The 14,938-nt window shown below is 47.6% G+C and overlaps 1 protein-coding gene across 2 annotated transcripts in view; it reads right to left on the reverse strand.

The window, feature by feature from the left end:
* Positions 1–14,938, reverse strand: part of CSMD2 (CUB and Sushi multiple domains 2) — a 629,134-nt gene that overhangs the window by 19,649 nt on the left and 594,547 nt on the right. For both annotated transcript variants that reach the window (XM_057744228.1, XM_057744218.1), the window contains exons 56-60: positions 12,656–12,829; positions 9,384–9,566; positions 4,409–4,585; positions 3,052–3,231; positions 2,494–2,667 (exon numbers count right to left, since the gene is read on the reverse strand). In XM_057744228.1, the coding sequence (XP_057600211.1) occupies positions 2,494–2,667; positions 3,052–3,231; positions 4,409–4,585; positions 9,384–9,566; positions 12,656–12,829 (888 nt within the window). The remainder of the gene's footprint in view (positions 1–2,493; positions 2,668–3,051; positions 3,232–4,408; positions 4,586–9,383; positions 9,567–12,655; positions 12,830–14,938) is intronic.

Raw genomic sequence — 14,938 nt, forward strand, 5'->3', positions numbered from 1 at the left:
CCCTTAACCCCCACCCAGTCCTCGGTCTCTGTACTGCTTCCCTCCTGCTTCCACTTGAACTCTGGCTGTGGGGTAGCCTGGGGTCAGTGATTACATCTGCCTCATTGCTGCTGTCTCTTTCCTCTCCTTCCCATATTCAAATGCTTATTAATAATCATATCCACGTCATGGAGTAACATTACAGGAAGGTTAGAACATCGAGAAAAAATAAGCCCTATCATTCTACTACCCAAAACGTTTTCTGCATTTTTGCACCCGTTCCCTTCTAGTGTTTGTTCACTTGTATAGAAACCTGTGCGTTTGTTCACTTGTATAGAAACGTATGCGCGGCTGCAAACTCGACGTCCAGGTGCTGTGGCCCTTGCTTTGTTCACTAGATATTTTGTACACATTTCCCATGTTTATGACATCATTATCACTTATTGGTTACAAAAATTTGCAGTGAGATGCTGTACCATGATTACAGCTGATCATAACCCCCATATTAGGCATTTTCTATTGTTATAAAGTTACATATGGCTTTTGTTTAACTTGTAATATTTTCTTAGGGGAATTCTCTAGGAGTGAACTTAGTATCCTTAAAGGTTTGAGTGTGTTCTCAGCTCTTGATGTGTGCTGGCAAATGTCTTTCCAAAGACTGCATTTACCCTGCAGTGAGCAGTGCTTGAGTGTGCCCGTTACATTCAGACCAGCAGAGAGTATCTTAAAAGACTGACTATGGAAGGCCAAGTTCCCCTCCCTTCAAGTGAGGAACACTCTTCATGTTATAATGTGTGTCTCTGTGTGTGTGTTTACACACAGACTCATGAGGTTTACTATCGGATACAAAATCAAACGGAAGCCTGGCCCTGGCAGCTGGGGAGCCTGGATGGACCAATCAGAAGTCAGTTAAAGGCTGAGCTGATGAGAAGTCACCACATCCAGGAAGAGGCAACTGAAAGAATAAGAAATACAAGTGGAGGCCAAAGAGCAGCTCAGTTTGGCTTAGAAGCAATGTTGACGCCAATTAAAATAATGAGATATCTTTTTAAACTCCCCAGGCTGGTAAACATTAAGAATGTTGGAAAAAATCAATTGCTAATGAGAGTGTGAGTCAAGAAATCTTCTCACCAGCTGCAGGTGGGAGTGTAAATTGGGACATTCTTTCTAGAAGACAATTTGGCGACATGCACTGAGAAGTACAGCATGCACACCGATGGCCCAGCGTCCTCACTCCTAGGACTTCACCACAAAGGTAACGAAATGCTATTTTCGAGGCTATTTATTGCAGAACTGCTTCTAACATGATTAAATTGTAGAAACCCAAGTTCATCACCAGTAGGAGAAGATTAAACCAGTTGTGGCATCTACAACAAGGGATTTCTTAAAATGAGGACGCATAGATTGGTGTGTATTGATAGAGCAAGGGGCTGATGGCCTATTAATGAATACAACTTGTGAACAGCATAATTCAATACTGTTTATAGAAAATTGCGTACATGCTGCTACACATGCAAAAATGCAGAGTGATTGTGTGGAAGTATAATGACAAGCCTAATTGCAGTTATCTTTGGGACGTGAGGGTTCAGATGATTATTTCATTCTTCTTTGTACTTTCAGATATAGTACAGTTTTTTTCTTTTTACGATAACCATAATTCATTGCTAAAAAGCAATTCAGCTATTTCTCAAGACAACAAGCAAGGTTTCTGAGTCCAGACTCAACCCGGAGGCTTGCTGCCTCCCTAAGGTTTCCCTGGAGGAATACGAAGGATTAAGGGATTAACCATGCACCACATGCTGCCTTTCCAGTGTCCACTTTTACTGGCCCTTGTCTCTGCTGAAATTTCCCAAATTGAAGTAAGTTTTCAGAGGTTCCCAAACAGTGCCTGAGTATGCTGATAGTTTTCTGCAGCATTAGATAAATGCCAAGTAGAAAGAAAAAAATAGGTCCTACTGTTTGTCCAAATTCCAGAGCCTGATGATGGGGTAAGGCAAGAGTAAGTGACCTGGAACCTGCTTCTCTGGGGAACTAAGTAAGAAATGAGCCCTGGAATGGACATGAGGCTCTTGGAGACACAATTGGGCCAGGCAGGTAAGAGATAACTTTCTCGCCAGAAAATCACAAGTGCCCCTGTGTCTCTTCTGTGCAGGGTATTTTCCTTGAAGACAGGCATGCTTCTAGCACTGCCGTGCCTGCCTGCCTCCCACCCCCATCTCTGGGTTCTATCCCATCTAGTTAACAACTTTTCAGGCTAAGAAACACCTCCCTTATCTCTGGCTTAACTTCCTCCCACTGTGACTTCACGTAGTGACCAGAGCCAGGGCTCAATTAAGATGTTCTCATAGTCTTCCTTTAAAATCCCTTCCTTCTTTAACAGTGTCTTTGACAAAGCTCCTCCCTGATTTTGGGGAGGGGACCTCCATTCTAGGCCTCCCAGCATCAGAGCTCTGAGAAGAGAAGGGAGAGGAGCCAGCAGATGGGATGCCCTGGAGGCCCCCGTGAGCAACTTACGGAAACACTGAGGCAGCTCTCCGGTCCAGGACCCGTTTCCCTCGCAGGTGAGCACCGCGGGCAGGGAGAGCTGGTACCCCTCCAGGCAGGCATACGTCACGCTTGAGCCCCATATGAAGTCAGACCCCACCACTTTCCCATTGGGGATGAGCTGAGGCGGCTTGCACATGATAGCTGGGGAGACCAAAGCAGACTGAGCGCTGGGCTGCCCTGGGGAAACCAGGGCCCGGTTGCCGGCACTGATGTCAACTGGCTACCCCGGGCCTGCCAGGAGTCTGGGCTAAGCAGGAGGAATCAGGAACAACCCCTCTTCCTTTGGGAGCTTGTTCTTTTTGCATCTTACAACAACCCACTCCTCTCTGCACTGCTCTGTCCTTGAGGTTCAAGGCCTAGGACCTTCCCCCTCCCTCCCTGCAGATGTTCAGGGACCACTCCTCCACCTTGCACACCCCCTGATAAGATGTTAGGGCTCTGCCTTATCAGGCCCTCCCTTCTAGATGTTCAAGACTTTTATACCTGCTTTGACCCTGTGTCCACATCCGAAGCCCCTAGACTCACCTTTGCAGACCGGCTTGGTGCCGTTCCACGTCCGGTCTTTGGTGCAGCTCAGCACGGACACCCTGTGTGACTCCATCGTGTAGCCAGGGACGCACTGGTAGGTCACAGTTTTGTTGTACCTGAAGTCATTGCCCAGCCGGAGGCCATTGGCTGGAATCCCGGGGTCGCCACAGTTGATGACTAGGATGAGGAGACAGAGCATCGTTCACTGTCAGCACAGACCCCCTCTCTCCCCAGCATCCCAACACCATCCCTATCATTACCTGCACATGTTCGGGAAGGAAAACTCTCAGAGTGGGGACGTCCTGTCTCCTCCCAGGTTCCTAGTTGGGCACTGTCCATTCTAAGTCCCCGCAGCCATGTCTCCTTGCAAAGGCTGTCCCACACCCCCTGTCCTTGCCTGCACCGTCCTCACTCATTCCAGCACCTTGGGCTGGGAAACCCATCTTTTTCTTTGAAAGCCCACACCTCTAAGAAACGTACCCAGACGGCTCACTTCATAAACGAGACTGGGGTCCAGGGACAGGGAGTTTTCTAGCTTAAAGAGCCTAAGATGGGTTGATGTAAGACAATTTGTCTGCTGGGAAGGGCATCTTACTGCTTGTTCTTTTGCCCCGGAGGCCTCTGTGGGCCCAGTGGCTTAGGAGCAGGGTCTCGTGACTGATGGTCAAACCTCTGTTGTGGTATCAAGGGAGGGCGGGGGTTGGTGAGCTCTGGCCCCAGAACAAAAGGGAACTTGACAGGGAATTTCAGATGGAGCCTGAAATCACAGCTAGGACTTTGAAAGGGAAAATGTTGTCAGATTCCCTCATCTTATCACTTCCTTCCATCTGGGCCCCACAGTGATTTGCTTTTCATGGAGAAGGGTCCGGAGCTGCCCTTAAGGGAAGCAAGAAAGAGGAGCCAGGCTGGGGTCCAAGGGAGAGAAGGAATTAACAATGATGGTATATGGCCGCAGCTTTAAAGTGGAAAGAGAATCAGGCTGAGCACTGGGCGTTTGCCCTAAAAGAGAAAAAGAAAGCCCAAAGAACTGGCTAGAGTCTGAAAAACAGCAAATAATTATATATCTCAACCTCTCTGAGCCTCAGGTGTCTCATATGCAACTAGAGCTGATATTTACTTCATGGGCTTGTGGTGAGAATCAAAGACCTGATGCATGTGAAACAAAGCACTTGGCTCAGTGGCTGTCACATATCCTGTGCTCAGTAAGCGAAGGCTATTTGTGTGATTCTCATCCAGGGTCAAGTCCCACCACGCCAGCCAGCCTTCCCAGTCTCCTATGGACAGCCTTCTTCTTTGGCATGGAGGAGCCCGATTGCCTTGGTCACCATTTGCCACGCAGCCCAGAGGTTCTCACCTATACACTCGGGGTCACTGCCTGTCCAGGTGCCATTGACCGAGCAGTGCCGGCTGAGCAGGCCTGTGGCGTAGTAGCCTTCCCGACACTCATAGACGATGGAGCTGGAGAAAACCAGGCCGTCACTGAACACGACCCGGGCATTGCTTGGAGTCCCGGGGTTCCCACAGGAGATCACTGGGAAGCCGAAAGAACACATTATTCGTCAGAACAAGGGCAGACGTCTCCTGGGGGGCTGAGCTCCGACCAGAGGGGAGACCACGCGCTGCATGAGGACCCTGTGGATTGAACTGCCTCTCTGGATGCTTTCATGTCTGACCATCTCACCCTCAGAAGGGGAGGAGACACCTGCAGGGATTTTTTCTGATTTCTAAAAATTAAAGCTATATCTGTTATATTATTATCACACCTAAAATTTTAAACAGTTCCTTAATATCACCAAATATCCAATCAGTGCTTAGTTTTCCTCGATAGTCTGTTTGTCTGGATCTCTCTCTCTCTTTTTTTTAAGATTTATTTTATTATTTATTTATTTATTGGCTGCGTTGGGTCTTTGTTGCTGTGCAAGGGCTTTCTTTAGTTGTGGCGAGCAGGGGCTGCTCTTTGTTGCAGTTTGGAGGCTTCTTACTGCGGTGGCTTCTTTTGTGGTGGAGCATAGGCTCTAGGCACCTGGGCTTTAGTAGTTGCAGCACGTGGGCTCAGTAGTTGTGGCACGCAGGCTCAGTAGTTGTGGCACACAGGCTTAGTTGCCCATGTGGGGTCTTCCCAGACCAGGGATTGAACCCATATCCCCTGCATGGGCAGGCGGATTCTTAACCACTGTGCCACCAGGGAAGTCCCTGTATCTCTTTTTTAAGTTTGTTTGAATCACGATCCAAATAAGGTCCACACATGACATTTGGTGGCATGTCTCTAAGACGCTCTGCGTCCAGAGGTTACAGGATTACCCTCTCCTGTAATTTATCTATTACAGAACTCAGGGCATTTATCTGGTGGAATTTCCCACTTTCTGGATTGTACGAACTGCACCAATGAGGCGTTGCTCAGCATATATTCCTCTGTTCCCTGTAGTTACTGTAGTCAAGTTCTACTTTTTGGCAAAGGTACTTCACAGGTGGTTTTGTGTTTTTCTTGTCGCATCAGGAGGCACAGACTGTCTGGCAGTTTCCTTGTTAGTGATGCTGAGGCTGACCCGTGGGTCAGGTCTGCCTGCCTGACCCGGCATCATAAATTTCCTACTAGCTGTCACTTAATGGTTTTAACAGAAATTAAATATTGTTGACCAGATTCGATATTTCATTAGGGCATAGAAAGGGTGACCTTCTAATTCTATAATTATTTCCGCTTTAGCTAGGGTTCTTCAATAAAGACCCTGTCCATCATCAAATATTTGCTTACCCTGAAACAGAGTTCATGTAGGAAGGCTGGATTAATGCTTGATTTTTTCTTTTTTTAAAATCGGACACGAGAGGATGTCCCTGGTGGTGCAGTGGTTAAGAATCCGCCTGCCAATGCAGGGGACACAGGTTCTAGCCCTGGTTCGGGAAGATCTCACATGCTGTGGAGCTACTAAGCCCATGCACCGCAACTACAGAGCCTGTGCTCTAGAGAGACCGCGAGCCACAACGACTGAAGCCTGCGCGCCTAGAGCCTGTGCTCTGCAACAAGAGAAGCCCCCACTCTCCGCAACTAGAGAAAGCCTGGGAGCAGCAATGAAGACCCAATGCAGCCAATAAAGAAACAAACAAACAAACAAAACACAAAACAAAACAAAACAAAACCCCCCAAACAAAAAGCGAACAAACAAAAATCAGACACGAGAACGAGCTGGTTCCCTAGCAAGCTCCAAAGAACAATCATTTGAATTTACAGATTTAAATTTATTTGCTATGTTGCCATCTGTTGCCACATTTATCCTTGTTGAGGCTCACATTATCCCATCTTTGGTTAGTGGGGGCCCCTTCAAGTGGCTCCTGAGTTCTTTTGACACGACCCAGTTGTGTTTGGTAGATTCCTTGCTGGAGTGACAATATTTTCCATGTTCATCTTGTATACTTCCTGCCCCAGTCCTGGAATTAGCCATTTCTCTAAAGAGCTCTGGTTCCTTTGAATGGACGATGGATTTAAAAACTACAGTATGGCATTAGGGGTCTTCTTTGCTACTGAGCTGGTCATTGATTCTAGACTTTTAGACTGGGAAAATAACTTTTCAAACTGAAAATACATTATGAGTTTATACTGATATTACCAAACCAAGTTTAGAATTAAGAATTTTTCCTTAAGTTTTTGATTTTTATATGATATCTCTTCTATGTTGAAAATCTTTGTTCTTAATGACAATAGATAATTTTAACTTGTTTTATCCATATATATTTTGGTATTACATATGTAATAGTTTCATAATAGTAATACCAATTTTATTACTAGCAATACGATTGCTAAAAACAGTTTAAGATTTCATTGTAGTTCTTTGTCGTTAGGATATATATACCATAGTCAGATTTCATTTTTTCAAGTCAGTTGAAATAATTCTCTGGGTTATTAAATCACCAACTTGGTGCACAGTGAAGTTCATTTGTTTCCATTTTGATGTGATATTTAGAGATTACTTGTTTCTAATCTTTCATTTAACTTTATTTTGTAAGTATGTACATGGTCCCAAAGTCAGATCGACAAAACGATTCCTATGTAATTAGCATAACAGACAGGCCCTCACATCCACCTACGCGACAAGTATTTGTGCTGCCGAGGTGCTGGACATGCAGTGGTGACCAAGCCATGTCCCCTGCCCTCGAGGGACCCAGTTTATCTTCAGAACCTACCTAAAAACAGATGAATTAAAATATGATGTAATAAGTGCTACACTTGAAGGCAAAAGGCACTAAAAAGTGAGCAGCTTATTGGGGCTGGAGATAAGAATTTGAGTAGAGCCTTGGAAGATAAGTGGGAGCTTGTCAAGGGAAGTCACAAAGAGCTGTATACACGTTGTACACACACACACACACACACACACACACTCACTCACTCAACAAATATTTGCTTTTAGGTGCAAACTCTTAGCTGCCCACTTTCTGTTCCCTGAACACTTCTCACATGATGGCTGACTCCATCCTGGGACCTGAGTGGCAAGAAAGGGAACCCGGGACACAGGGGATATTGGAGAATATACTAAATTCTCCCCTTGCCAAAACACTCTCTCACTACCACAAACCTCTCTTACTATGCCTAGGAAATCCTATAAGAACTTTGCACCCCCAGGAAGGCAGGACTTTTGACAGACAAGCAGGTGAGGGCACTGACTCCATCTGTATCATTTCCTGGGCAGGTGTCTCCTGATCGTGGGCCAGAGCATCTGCCCTTGCTCTGCAGGACTACGTCACAATCTCAGTTCCACGCAGCCCATTCTCTCACCACTGACTTTTTTTTTTTTTTTTAATAAATTTATTTATTTATTTATTTAATTGGCTGTGTTGGGTCTTTTTTGCTGTGCACGGGCTTTCTTTTTAGTTGCAGTGAGTGGGGGCTACTCTTTGTTGTGGTGCACGGGCTCCTCATGGCCGTGGCTTCTCTTGTTGCAGAGCACGGGCTCTAGGCACGTGGGCTTCAGTAGTTGCAGCACATGGGCTCAATAGTTGTGGTTCACGGGCTCTAAAGCGCAGGCTCAATAGTTGTGGTGCACGGGCTTAGTTGCTCTGCGGCATGTGGGATCTTCCTGGAGCAGGGATCGAACCCGTGTCCCCTGCATTGGCAGGCGGATTCTCAACCACTGTGCCACCTAGGAAGCCCACCACTGCTTTTTATTTGTGTAGCTCACTCCCTCTGGAATTTGTTCCCTGGTGATTGGAGCCTATAGTCCATTGATCCTACCACTATTTCACAGCCTCTTAAGCCACTCATAAACCCGTTCCCTCCCTGCCCAGCTTAGATGCTAAGATCAAGCACACTGTTTTGTGTATACCCTCCACTCCTTTGCCACTTTCTTTCAATGTGGTAGTTGCCTAATAAAGCCCCCGCCCTATACCTAATGCTTCACCTACCCTGTGCCTGAAACTATGTAGCGAACTGTGTTTGAACGAAAACCCAGACCCATGCTGACTACTGTCACTTTAAGTTACTGGCTTTTACCTTAATGCGCCCTCTGTGCTGCTTGGCAATTATATATTTCCCTATTGCATTCCCACTCCTCCCTTGCTAGATGATGATTTCATATTGCATCCTTCCTCTTCCAACACCTTCTCACTCAATCTTACTCGTAGCTGTTAAATTGCTTCCTACCTAAGAGAGGGCTTTTCAGGCTGTATTTTACAGAGTAGGGGAGAGAGGGAGAGAGGGAGAAAGGCAGGGAGAGAGAGAGAAATTGATAGATAGATTGGGGAGCAGGTATAAAAAGTTGGACTTTAGGGAGAGGTTTTAAAAAAAAGAGTTGTGTGTTTGTTTGTTTGTTTGTTTTCAGAAATTTAGGAGTGTGTGGAGAAATATAATTTGCCCCACTGGGCCCACCTTAGGAACCATCATTAAGAGCTTATATTACTTTTAATGGATTTTTAAAAGTTGGGTTTGCATTTCTGTTGGCATTTTGGATGCTATTTAAACACAGTGTTTTCCCTTACACTGTAAGCTCCAGGAGGGCAAGGTCTGTCTGTCTCCATCACCGTTGTGCCTCTAGCATATAAATACTACAGTATTTGGCACATTGCTGTTGAATAAAACTATATGGAAATAAATGAACAAATGTGCAAAACTTAGTTTATCCTGGTGTCTTCCCTCCTTAGGTAAGTGGGGAGTATGCGTGCCTTTGGATTACTAATGAGACGGACGTGGACTCTCTGTTGATGTCCACTATCCACCAGGCCAAGGGTTCAAATGGGGCCCTGGATTTTATCTGTGCGTGTGAGGGCCGGTGCTAGGGAGCAGGAAAACGGGGGAAGATCCTGGGGTAGGCAAAAGGGAGAAGCAGAATGGTCACATACATTACCTCCACACTCAGGCTGTGTGCCACTCCACGAGCCGTTGGCTTGACAAATTCGCTCTGACGAGCCCCGGAGCGCGTGGCCAGCTTCACAGCTGAAGCGCATCAGGCTGCCTGGGGCAAAGCTATCCCCCAAACGGATGCCATGGGCTGGGATGCCAGGGTCACCACAAATTCCCATGCTGGTTCCTATGGACCAGAACCAAAAAACCCCATTGTTTTTAGCATGGAAGGAAAGGGAGTGGTAGACTGGGAGAGAGAAGGATGCTGGGCCATTGCGAAGAGAGGCAGTGGGCCCTAAGAATGAGGGCAGTGAAACTAACTGTGTGTCTAGCCCGAGTCACCTGGACAGGTTTCTGCCTTAGTGCTCGGTGGTCAGAGGACACAGAGGTCTGAGGTCATGCGTGAGTTCCTGGGGACCACGAGACAAGGGAAGAAAGAAGGCAGAGGGAAGGCTTTGTGGAGGGAGTCATGCCTTTGTTCTTTGGCTTGTGCCAGTGTGGGATGCCCATGGTCCAAGCTGGCCTTCTCCATTTCACCCCTTCTCTACCATCTGTGGATCTGGTATCCTCTCCATTCCCACTTCCACTGTCTTAGCGCAGATGCTCAACGTCTCTCTCCTGAACTATATTGCAGGAGCCTCCTAACTAAGGTCCCTTCCTCTTAAACTCTCCCTCTAGTCCATCTTCACTTTATGCTTCAATCTTAACAATGAACAACCACAACCATCTGATTTTGGTTCTTTCCTGCTGAAATACCTCCACTGGCTTCCCATTGCTGAGAGAATAAAGTTCAAACTTTTTAGCAGAGTTTCTGCTCAACAGCCCAGTGTGAGTCTTGATTCTGGGCCTTTAATTGAGGATTTCCTTTTCACAATTATGTAATACAGGTGAGCTCTAGACGAAATGTCTTAGATCCCTCATTTCATTCTTTCTTTGCCCCCCGCCTCCTGCCACATTTCTGCATTTATCTGCCTCCTGATATTGTGCAAACCCACCCAGGAGAGTTTTAAGGACCCAAGAGGTGGAGAAAGGTGGAAAACAGAAGACAAATCTGCAAGATCTAGTGCCTGTGGGAGCCAGCGCATCTCAGAATACAGAGATGTAAGGGAGACACCACTGGATCAGACTAGGCCATGGTAAGCTTAAGGAAGGAGGAAGAAAATTAAGGAATAAATGGCAACTGCATGAGAAGATAAAGTTTCCCATAGATGTGAAATGTATTTCCTTGTGAATCCACATGTGTAGGCATCGATAGTAACATCTTAATGACCACATTTAGTTAGCTGGAGTAAATAAATGCTTAAGCCATGTATTCCCCACCCTCTGTTGTTGATGTATCTTCCTCTCAGTTTTGGAATGACTTCCTTTTCGCATCTAGTCTCAGAATAGAGAATACTGTATAACCCCATGTCCCCCATTCTGCTCCCTACCCTGCGATTCAGTCAGCCTTCAACTCAAACACTTGAAAAAAGAGAGCCTATCACATTTGGCCAGGTTTTTTTTTTATCTTTTGGCGTTTCCCAGGCTATAGCACATGTAACAGGCAATACTGGTTCCCCTTGAAAGCAGCCCTGATGGTGAGTCACTCTCTCCCCGCCACTGGCTAGCTGGTTTTGGGCCAGGAGACTCACCATGTGGTTGGGTCACGTATGCTAATAGGTAGGAGATGCTAAGGGTTTTCCTTCTGGTTTCTTCCTCCCCTACCTTGTACTTTCTTTTCCCGTGGAGAACAAAGATCCCAAAATAGATAAAACAGATCTTAAGAACACTGTTAGCCTCATGTCCTAGAGAAGTGTCTAGAGGGAGGAACTTTATGCAAAATGGACTGTTCACCAAAGAGCCTGGAGCAAATGCATGTTTGGATGGGCGTTTGGATGCGAAATGTGTGCCCTTCCTCTTTGGAACACTTCTTCCTCCTGGAACCTGCTCTGTGGACAACTCAGGAGGCCTCACTACACATGGTCCTTGTCATCCTCGCGCCAGCCTCCCCATGACACTTCCAACAGAAGGCCAAACAGACAGGAGTCTGGACCTGGCTAACAGGCTAAAGAGTCCCAGCGGCTCATACGCAGTCCTGCCCGGTTCATGAACTGGGTCACTGATAAGATTAATAAGGGTGAGAGGCCGAAAGCCTGAGTGGTAACAGAGTGAGGCGTCTGGGATTGTCCTGGGCAGCCCATAACCCTTTGAAACAGTGGCCGGTGTGTTGGGAATTTCTCCTTTCTCAGAAGCCCTGGCTAATATCTGGTCAGCACTCTGGCAGTGCCCTAAATTTTGGAAGATAGGTTCATCTGGGAACCTCAAACTGCAAGAGGTTTGCACGTCTTGTGGGTGAGGTCCCACCTCGAGGGGAAGGCTTCTATAGGAGGAGGTCCGGATCCTTACTTCTGGAGGGCATCTGGCACGGGAAGGGATAAGGGTTAATTTCAATGCCAAGGTGGGTCCCCTGCGGAACATCAAGCTACATGAACAGCTGCCCTCTTGGGGGTGACATCCCATGTGGGAATTGCTTCTTGGAGCCAGGCAGGCTCACCCCAAAGAAGAGAAAGCTGTGGGGTGCTAATTTTTTGGCTCGGTAGTTTCCGTCATTGGTGGGACGATTCCATTTCAAATATTTTGTTCTTTTATGGCTTACAGGTGAATTTCTGGACAATGTGGATATGGGAGATGTGGCAGTTCCCTACATTTGCTGTGCTGATAACATCTGTCCATGTCTCCATGGAGATTAACAGGAAAACGAACCCATTTATGGGAAACATCTGGGGACTGGTGTGTTAGCACTGAAGGGAAGAACTGTATGCACTGGGCGGTCAGGACACAAGACCAATGGGAGAGGCAGTGATACAGAAACGGAAGCAGGCTGGGGCCCAGGAGTCCCCAACAGGGAAGGAGAGAAAACACAGGAGTGAATTTGGACCTGGGCTGAACAACAGGAAGGGCTGGACTGTTCCCGGGACCTCATGGAAATAAGTGTCTGGACAGGACTGTGGCCAATGGGTGACCTTGCAAACTGTGTTTTCACTAGTTTTTCAATCTCTTGACTATATGGGCTTGGCCAGAGCTGCCTAAGGGCCTGAAGCTGGGCTCGGACCACCAAGGGCTGAAGTCCAGTTGGGACCTCTGATAGCGTGCTCTCCACCTGGGAGGGATGGGGTAAGGGTTCAAAAGTTCTGCTTCCCTCCCGTGCATCTGTCACACTCACACCTCGGGAGCTTGCCCGCCTCCCACTAGCCAAGTGTTCCGTGGGACCCGCCTGCCCCATACCAGGCCCCATACCTGAGCAGTGGGGGAGGGAGCCAGTCCAGTGTCCGTCCAGTCCACACATGCGGGTGGCGTTTCCCACTAGAGTCCGCTTGCCGGTGCAGCTGTAACGCACGACCGCCCCCACGGTGTCGCTGTCCCCGGACATCTGGGAATGGGGCGGGGAGCCCGGGTGGCCACAGGACACCACTGCGGGGAAAAGCAAACATCTCAGCAACTCTGCACCGGGATGGATCATCATCACAGCACACATGCTAGGCTTTTCATGGCAACAGGCAGAGAAGAAGAGAAGCCGGGGTATCTGCTGAAGCAAACTTCCCGCTGCCACACATCCCCGGCGTCAGCAGACAGTGCCCGCCCACCTCACTGCCCCGTTTCCGTATCTGTGAACTGCAGGGCAATATCTGTTGTTCTAAGAGCTGAACGAGATACTACGTGTGAAACTGCTCAGCACGTAGTAGGGACACACTAATACCCGTTTCTCCTTTCTTGCCTCTTGTGCTCACGTCTCCCTATTTCCTCACTGCCGTGGGACATACCAAGAGGTCTCCGGCAGAAAGGTGGTACATACAGTGTACAGAAGTCAGACAGAGAAAGACAAACATCATACGACGTCGCTTATATGTGGAATCTAAAAAAAAGGCACAAATGAACCTATTTACAAAACAGAAATTGAGTCACAGATGTAGAAAATGAACTTATGGTTACCAAGGGGGAAAGGGGGGGATAGATTGGGAGACTGGGATTGACACATACACACTACTATATAAAAGATAACTAATAACAACCTGCTGTATAGCACAGGGAACTCTACTCGGTGCTCTGTTATGACCTATATGGGAATGGAGTCTAGAAGAGAGAGGATATATGTATACGTACGGCTGATTCACGCTGCTGTACAGCAGAAATGAACACAACATTGTCAATCAACTATACTCCAATAAAAAATTAATGAAAAAAGGACACATGGGTGATCTGTCATCCTGGGACTGTCGGCATTGGCCACAGGGTGCAGAATGAGGGCCGGTTAGAGTCCTCTCCAGCCATGTGTCACAGCTACCCACATCAGTTGTCTTCAAGTTGTCCTCCTCTGTGGCGAGTTTCCTTTCCCAAGACACCGAAGTGTAACCGTGGAAACTAGTGATGAGGTGAGAATGCAGAGCTGAGGTGTGTGGGCCAGGGCAGGACGATGCTGTCCACACCGTCGGGTTTGCCTTCCTGTTGTTCTTGCCCTGGGTTGATCCCAGGCTCTTTCATTTACTCAACACGTATGGACCGAGTGCCTGTTATGTGCGAGGCACTGTTTCATGTGTCTGGGAGAACAAAGTCCATACTCTCGTGGAGCTTATGTTCTAGTGGGGAAGAGAGACCGTGAATAAGAAAGTAGGTAATTCTAGGGGTTGCTGTGAAGGAAAATAAAGCTGCGTCAGGAAAGGGGTGCTCAGAGGTGGGATGAAGGTGCTGTTTTTGAGCAGGGTGGTCAGGGAAGATCTCTCAGAGGCGACGTTTGAGTAGCGATCTGAGTGATGTGAAAAGGCCAGCCACATGGGATGTGGAGAGGAGCATTCTCAGGGAAGGGACATCTAGTGGAAAAGCCCAGAGGCAGGATGAGGCTGGGGTATTCGAGGAACAGCAAGAAAACCAGGGTCACTAGAATAGAACGAGCAAGGAAAGAGTAGGAGACGTGGGTAAAGAGGTTTCTAGGAGCCGGATTATGGCACAGAATTTGGATTTTATTACAAGCACGATGGGCCACCATTGGAGTGACACGATCTGATTTACATTTTAACAAGATCATTCTGGCTACTGTGTGGAGAACATTCTAGGATGGGGGCAAGAAAAAGGGCGCTGTTGCAGTAGCTCAAGAAGAGATGATAGTGATTTGGATGGACTAAACCTTGGGGTCTGGCATGCACGTGGGAAGGATATGCACTCTGGTGGCCAAAGGGCCGACGGTCTGCGAATACGGCCACCACAGTTCTCCCCATCCCGGCGCAGGCCTGCCACTCCTCCCACTCCCAGAGGTGGAGTCTCTTCTTTCCTCCCTTCTTGAGTCTGGGCTGGCCTGTGACTTGCTTTGATCAACAGAATGTGGCGGAATGGTGTTTTAGGAATTCTGAGCTCTGGTTTAAGAGATCTTTTAACTTCCTCTTTTTCTCTAGGAACTCAGCCTCCAAGTAAAGAAGACCAAGTCATCCTGCTGGAGAGAGTGGCCACGTGCAGAACAGCCAGCCGCAAGTCCTCACACACGTAGGTGGGGTCATTTTGGATCCTCCAGTCCTAACTGAACCACGGTGG

The sequence above is a fragment of the Hippopotamus amphibius genome, chromosome 1 (assembly GCF_030028045.1).
Source record: "Hippopotamus amphibius kiboko isolate mHipAmp2 chromosome 1, mHipAmp2.hap2, whole genome shotgun sequence".
Taxonomy (NCBI): Eukaryota; Metazoa; Chordata; class Mammalia; order Artiodactyla; family Hippopotamidae; genus Hippopotamus; species Hippopotamus amphibius.